The 7,930-nt window shown below is 40.8% G+C and overlaps 1 protein-coding gene across 1 annotated transcript; it reads right to left on the reverse strand.

The window, feature by feature from the left end:
- Window positions 1-3,790: 3,790 nt before the first annotated feature.
- On the reverse strand, window positions 3,791-7,603 carry LOC110494584 (class E basic helix-loop-helix protein 40-like). The gene is given in 6 exon segments (XM_036950677.1): window positions 3,791-5,119; window positions 5,122-5,943; window positions 6,183-6,294; window positions 6,762-6,869; window positions 7,003-7,066; window positions 7,203-7,603. Coding segments are annotated over 6 exon segments (1,215 nt in total). The 5' UTR covers window positions 7,280-7,603; the 3' UTR covers window positions 3,791-5,087.
- Window positions 7,604-7,930: the final 327 nt, after the last annotated feature.

Raw genomic sequence — 7,930 nt, forward strand, 5'->3', positions numbered from 1 at the left:
CTTATTTTTCACCACAAGATGGCGAGTTAGTATTGTTATTTAGAAAATCTGACATCAAGGGTCACTGTGGTGATCATGATTGAGCGTCTCGTTTAATTATTCATTCTCAGATGATAGGCTACTGTCTTATGTATTTTATGAAATTGTGTATGCAGAGCTCCCTTGTAATGAAGAGACGGGTCTCAATGGTGACTCCCTGATTAAATACCTGGTCACGGGTGCACCTCAGCCACGCTCAAGGTACTAAACAATATCATAACCGCCATCGATAAAAGACAGTACTGTGCAGCCGTCTTCATCGACCTGGCCAGGGCTTTCGACTTTGTCAATCACCGTATTCTTATCGGCAGAGTCAATAGCCTTGGTTTTTCTAATGACTGCCTCGCCTAGTTCACCAACTACTTTGCAGACAGAGTTCAGTGTGTTAAATCGGAGGGCATGTTGTCTGGACCTCTGGCAGTCTCTATGGGGGTACCACAGGGTTCAATTCTCGGGCCGACTCTCTTCTCTGTATATATCAATGATGTCGCTCTTGCTGCGGGCGATTCCCTGATCCACCTCTACGCAGACGACACCATTCTATTTACTTCTGGCCTTTCCTTGGACACTGTGCTAACTAACCTCCAAACGAGCTTGAATGCCATACAACACTCCTTGCATGGCCTCCGACTGTTCTTAAACGCTAGTAAAACCAAATACATGCTTTTCAACCTTTCGCTGCCTGCACCCGCCCACCCGACTAGCATCACCACCCTGGATGGTTCTGACCTAGAATATGTGGACAACTATAAATACCTAGCTGTCTGGCTAGACTGTAAACTCTGCTTCCATACTCATATTAAACATCCCCAATCAAAAATCAAATCTAGAATTGTCTTTCTATTTCGCAACAAAGCCTCCTTCACAAATCCTGACAAACGTACCCTAGTAAAACTGACTATCCTACCACTCCTCGACTTTGGCGATGTCATCTACAAAATAGCTTCCAACACTCTACTCCGCAAACTGGATGCAGTCTATCACAGTGCAATCCGTTTTGTTACCAAATCACCTTATACCACACACCACTGCGACCTGTGTGCTCTAGTTGGCTGGCCCTCGCTACATATTCGTCGCCAGACCCACTGGCTCCAGGTCATCTATAAGTCTATGCTATGTAAAGCTCCGCCTTATCTCAGATCACTGGTCACGGTAACAACACCCACCCGTAGCACACATTCCAACAGGTATATCTCACTGATCATCCCCAAAGCCAACACCTCATTTGGCCGCATTTCCTTCCAGGTCTCTGCTGCCAGTGACTAGAACGAATTGTAAAGATCGCTGAAGTTGGAGACTTTTATTTCCCTCACCAACTTTAAACATCAACTATCTGAGCAGCTAACCGATCGCTGCAGCTGTACATAGTCCATCTGTAAATAGCCCACCCAATCTACCTACCTCATCCCCATACTGTTTTTATTTTATTTACTTTTCTGCTCTTTTGCACACCAGTATCTCTACTTGCACATCATCATCTGCTCATTTATCACTCCATTGTTAATCTGCTAAATTGTGATTATTTGCTCCTATGGCCTATTTATTGCCTACCTTCTCATGCCTTTTGCACACACTGTATATAGACTTTCTTTTTTCTACTGTGTCATTGACTTGTTTATTGTGTTATTGGCATGTTTATTGTTTACTCCATGTGTAACTCTGTGTTGTTGTCTGTGTCACACTGCTTTGCTTTATCTTGGCCAGGTCGCAGTTGCTAATGAGAACTTGTTCTCAACTAGCCTACCTGGTTAGGTGAAATAAATAAAATACAAAATAAAGATAAATAAGTCCTGACATTTCTGCATTTAAATTATTATAGATTGTATTGTCACTTTTCAATTATTTTATTTGGTCCTATACAACTGTTGCAGGATAACTTGTAGTGTATTTGAGATTTAAAAAGGCTTCTAAGTTTGCAATTTCCACTTAGAAATGTCAGACTTGATTTTCCTTTTCCGGAAAATGTATCAACTGCTACAAAAATGTCCATGAACTATAATCCACATAATAATTCACAATTCCTGTTACGGCAAGATTATTTTCTTTCTGTAGGAGATGAGCTCAAACTAATATCCTACATCTATACCTATTAGGCAATATGCACTTAGGCCTATACTAGTTTAATATAGCCACTTATTAACCTTTTTTGTTGCTGTTGTACTATTTGTTTTTTTGTAATTTCTTTTTCACAATTTTGTTCTATTTTTATTTTGTAACTTGCTTCTATTATTTTAAAACCCTTATAGGGACTGGATTATTTTTGTTTTTGTTTGTTTTTTTATTCTAAAAAAAATACATGTTTAGCTTGCATAAAAATGGCAAAAACAAATGTAGACATTAATAAATGCATTTCTATAGCTTCCAAAAATGGTTTAAAAGAGCGCCCGTCAGTCATCTAGCGTATATATAAATTCTTGGGAGAAACGTGCCTCATGTTCACAGCGCAGCGGCGCTTGCCATGACCTACAGTCTTTTTATGGTGCGGCAGCCATTAATGAGATGTTAAACAGATAGCCTATTTCACTATTCAGGTTGACCAGCATTTGCAATGAATTAACTATGTGTGCTGTAAGGTCCCGCTGCCTATGCAACTACAAGTAGCCTTTAGCAGCCTATAATGTAAACAAATATATATAGAATACATTAATATAGCTAGATCCATCCCACTTGTTATGCACATTTGTTCAGTTTGGTGATGGAAGATAGGCTATGCTTTATGCCAGTATGAGATTATTGCTGTGTCTTACATTGTTATTCTTTAACAGTCAACTGTACTGCAATGAAAATACAGTTAATGCATTAACGGTGGGACAGGTAAACAGATATGATAAACTGGTAGCCTATTGCACTATTCAGATTGACCAGCATTAGCAATGGGAACTGCAATTCGACTTCAACAAGTATAGCAGCCTATAATGTCTCCATATCACTTGTTATGCACATTGTCCAGATCTTGTCCAGTTTGGTGCTGGAAGATTATGCTTCTGCTACCTATCTTTTTGCTTTAGGAATAGGCCCACATGCTGTATGAAAAAAAGGCTATAGGCCTAAAACAGGCAGGCCTATATTGGTTCTGTTGGTTAGTTCTTATTTTCTGATGAATAGGCATATGCCTATATAAAACGTTTTCACATAACTTTTCCTCTAACTGATAAAACTTACAATCACTCAAAATATTATTGAATATATGCTTGACTAGGCTATCCTTTATATGATGAAGACTAATCCATTTTTTTCTATCAATCAATCCACTAGTTCCAAAAATGTCAGGTAGTCATACTACAATATCCTATTAGTCTGTTATAGAATCCCTATCAAGTTGTGTCGTGTGGAACATGATATTGTAAATATATAGTTACCTACAGCAACCTGCTTAAATCCAAGTCTTCTTTTTTTTCATGTCTTCTTGATTTAGGTCTACAATGGCAAATGCCATATATGCTGGTCCATTTTTATCCTAGTGGGCCTGTCTAACTTTTATTGTTTTGTTGTTGCACAAAATTATAATTATCTATCTAATAATGGGGGCCTCAAGGAAAAAAATGGGCTGTTGTGGGGGCCTCTAGGAAAAAATAGGCCGTTGTGTCAGAAATGCCAGAGACGATTTCTAGTCCCAGTCTGCCCCTGACTGCTGCTTTATGGATTATGTGAGTGTTAATGTTATGTAAGCATGTGATGTTATGATGAGAAGCAAGGTTGGGTTGCATTGCTGTGCAACATGCTAGGGTTCTACCAAGATTCAGACCCGAACTCTTATTTCCACCGAAAAAAAACTTTATGTAAACAATACTTTATAGACAAAATATGTACAACAAGCAACCTTCTGTTATGTCCCAAAATGAAAATCCCAAGTACCTTATCCTATACAAAACTAACATTTTGCTGTAGCATTACATTCATTCTCCTCTCTTTGACACAGCCTCAATAATTGATACAAATACATTTAGGCATCTGCCATAATTTGTCTGCTTTAAGCAAAATCAAGCATGAACTACGAACAGGCCAGAAATTGACCAGACCCGAAATGAATAATGAGCATGATGCAAATCAGGTTTAGCACAATGCTATGTACATGTTCTCTTGGCAAACAGCAAAATGGCCATCTAAAATTCCCTCCCTCTAGTTACAATGCAAATACACTCTATAGGTCATGTATCAAAAATAGAGATGTACAAGTAGTATAAACAAAATAATTACAAGACATTACCTCACAAGAACTACTTGCACGAATGGTAGCGACTTACAAACTCAAAACTAAAATGCATAACTGAATGCATCACTCCTCTATTTACATGAGTGACACATATCAGGTCCGGTGACACCATCCTGACTTTTTCTAAAGAATAAAATCCAGTGGAGTCCATTTAGCTGCAATGTAGCGTACACTTGGTGGGTGAAGAGGGAGCAATGGATTTTGTGACAACCCTGGTCAACATAAACCAGAGACGTATTTGGTAGCGTTCTGGTCTAAAGGCGGGTCCGTTGCAGTTTCAGCAGTTACAGATGCAGAAAATGTGGATCCTCCGGTCGCACGTCTAAAACACATAGAACCTCAAGCAGCATCTACAGGGGTTTTGTTAAATTCTTACAATCAATACAGACCGGTGTGTGTGCAAAGGGCAGGTCTGAATGGCTGGGGGCTGTGCTGTCTGCTCATCTCCATGTTTAACTCGGACATTCAACACAAGTGCAGGGAAGCCATCCCCACAGTAAGTCCTTCTCTTAACCACTTTTATCATGTCCTTGTGTTGACCAGCTCTTCACAGTGACTCAGAGCTTTGCAACAGGTCATCTGTGATCCTCCATAGGGTCAGAGCTTCAGTGCTAACTGGCTCCAAGGTTGATCTGTGGGCTGGTTTGGAGGGTTGTGGCCACTGGGTTTGTGCGTGACAGTTGTTGTTTGCTCTCAAAGGGAGAGTGTGGGCTGCTGTTGCTGAGGGAGACAAACTGGTGCTCTCGTGTTTGTCCTTGCTAACCTGGACGCCTTCCAGCAGGCGATCCGTTCAACCCCAAACATTCATAGAGCAGGGTGCAAACACAAAAGTGTATCAGTCTTTGGATTCCAAGTTCATGGGGGGGCTTGTTTTAAAGCTTGAAGGAGGGCTGGTGAGTCCATGGGTGCTTGGTAGAGTGTCGGGGAACCTGCCCTGGGAGACATTACTAAGTTTTTAGGTATTTTCTCTGGAGACAAGCTGGCTGCTGAGACATTCATGCCCGGGTACAAAAAGGGCATGCCCCCTGGGAACCAGCACTTCTCCATCATGGGCCACGATGCAGCTGCTTGGGGGATGAGGTAGAAGGGCACGCAGAGGGGGGTCTGGTGTTGGGAGAAGCTCATGTAGCTGTGATGGCTGCTAACCACCTGCCCAGAGGAAGACTCGTCCTCTGAGTAGTCAGATTTTAACCTCTTGGCCTGGGGCTCAGCACCCTCCTGCTTGACGCCACCTCCTGCCATCCTCTCAGCCAGAGCATATTTGAGCTCCCCCTCCTTGCTGTAGTAGCTTGAGCGTTGGGCTTTGAGGTCCCGTTTCTCGTGTTCCCCTCCATAGCCGCTGTCAGTGTCTGTGTCATTGCCACTCTGCTCTCCATGTCCGTGGGGGTATGTCCTTTGAATGACAGACACAAAGTTCTTGGGGTGACCCTCCTTGCCCTTAGGCATCTGACCAGTAGGCTTCTCCATGCTATCGATGGGTTTGTGGGTGGGTTCTTCGGACTGGGGGCTGAATGGACCCTGGAGCACCTCTGATGCTACTTTGTGGAGGTGGCTGATCATTTCAGAGGAGGTCAGGGGGTCTCTGCTGCTCCCCTGGTTAGCCAGGTACTGGAGGACCTCCTTAGCACAGACATGGAAGCCAGAGTGGAACATCTCCTCACTGTTCTCTGAGCTAACACTGCTCTGATCCCCTGAGAGAAACAAAGTAATATCAGGTATTAGGTTCATATTTAATAATGCTACAGTGTTGGCAATGAAACAGGTTACTTGTTTTATTTATTTTTTAATGGGAAAGATACAATTTTAGCTTTGATTGAGCAGCATCGTCTCAATGGTATGGCCTGTCAATAATAAGTAATACTATTGATTGGGGGGAAAGAGTGTAGCCCATAATAAAATGAAACAGTGTAACTCAAGGTATCAAACTTACTGATTTGAAATGCAATGATTTTCTGCTGCTGCTGTTCCAGGAGAGTGCTCAGGGCTTTCACATGCTTCAGGGTGAGTTCCAACACCACAGCTTTCTCCAAATGGCCTAGAGTCTAAAACAGGAAGACCTTGATAAGCATGTTGATCTTTCTTATATAACAGTTTTAGCAGCTGAACAGAAGACAAACTGCCACAGGGTAGGGAGGCAGGCAATCTGCACACCAACACAACACAGTACATTTAAGACATAGTTTATCAACATATTGTTTATGTAAATTGTTTTGAAAGGGTTTGAGGCAATATGCGTAGGCAGTTAATTAAATTATTATAATTAACCAAACTTTTCAATCGGATAATATGAAATACTATTGATGTAATAATAATAATAATAAACAAGTTATTTACATTATGAAAAAAAAAAGAATAATATGTTGCCTTTGTCATAGCAGGCAACATTTTTGGATTAAGGAATCAGACTAATCAAGGCATTGATTTTAACAACAAATTAATCATGAACAACCAGGTGGCGCTTTTGCATTCCTATTACACAGTCAGTAGTAGTAGGCTACACAGTACTCACTGTGAGTTTGAGATGTTCTGGCAATAAATCCTTCAGTTGGGCAATGCATTCATTGATTCTGTCACGTCTTTTCTTCTCAATCAATCGGTGGGGTAACTTGTATGTCTCCTGTGGGAGAAAAAAAAGTACATTTGTTAGTAGATGTGTAAAATGTATTCAATAGGGAATAAGAAATACGAAATTGCCGACAAAAGTAAACCTAAGATGTACAAAATGTTTTAAGTAAAGAACATAAGCATACCTTACTGTCTTCCACGCGCTTCATTCCCTTTCGGTGTTTGCACACGTACTTTGGGAAATCTTTTCTATAGGACAAAAATAATAGAAAGTATTGATAAGTCATGCTTATATTGTTTTTTAAAATTTATTATTTACATAAGAATACTATTTTGTTTTGCAGTTTTGTAATGCATACATTGTAAGCTGTTTCTGGGGGCTTACCCTTGCATGTCTGCCATCTCCTGCGACTGGTGTTTTGCCATACAAGGAGGAGGTTGCGCACTTGTAATCCTCTCCATTTTGCGTCTTTATGAAATCCAAATATTGGTATCAAAACAATTCAATATTAAAACTAGGCTTCAGTTGTCTTTCAATATTCAGCTAATACTGCCATCTGAGAGAAAAAAAGTTTGTTCTTACTGCTAAAATTATTGTTATGTTATTTTATTCAATAGTGAACACTTTTTCTATAAAGAATATTATTTCATCAGGCTATTGCTTTGCAGAGACTGTCAATGTGATGTTGTCACTCTGAGATCCAAGCACAGCAATAGTTCAGATGCTCTACTCCCGGGTAAATGTGTGATAGAGGGGTGGTTTGGTCTACGTGTTAAATAAACCCTGTGACTAGACACGTCTCTCCGTTGGAGAGCTGATCTACCTCCGTCACATGAGACTCACGTGTTGGACGGTGCTTTCAAGCCATCTAGAGTACAACCCATTTCTATAGTTAAAGAGGATCTGCACGAGAATGGCCCTCCCTCTTATTCTAGCGGGCTGTGTCCCGTGTACCACCATGCTACAGCTATGCTACGAGAACATAAGACAACTCTAGGCAGAACGTGCAAGTATATGTTTACTATATAGGAAGTAGAGCAGAATTCCTTACACACTTAGCCTTAAAGACTACCGTTTGTTATTACTGTATGTTCTACATTCCGGCTTCTGTT

Source organism: Oncorhynchus mykiss, chromosome 17 (assembly GCF_013265735.2).
Source record: "Oncorhynchus mykiss isolate Arlee chromosome 17, USDA_OmykA_1.1, whole genome shotgun sequence".
In the NCBI taxonomy this organism is placed as follows: domain Eukaryota; kingdom Metazoa; phylum Chordata; class Actinopteri; order Salmoniformes; family Salmonidae; genus Oncorhynchus; species Oncorhynchus mykiss.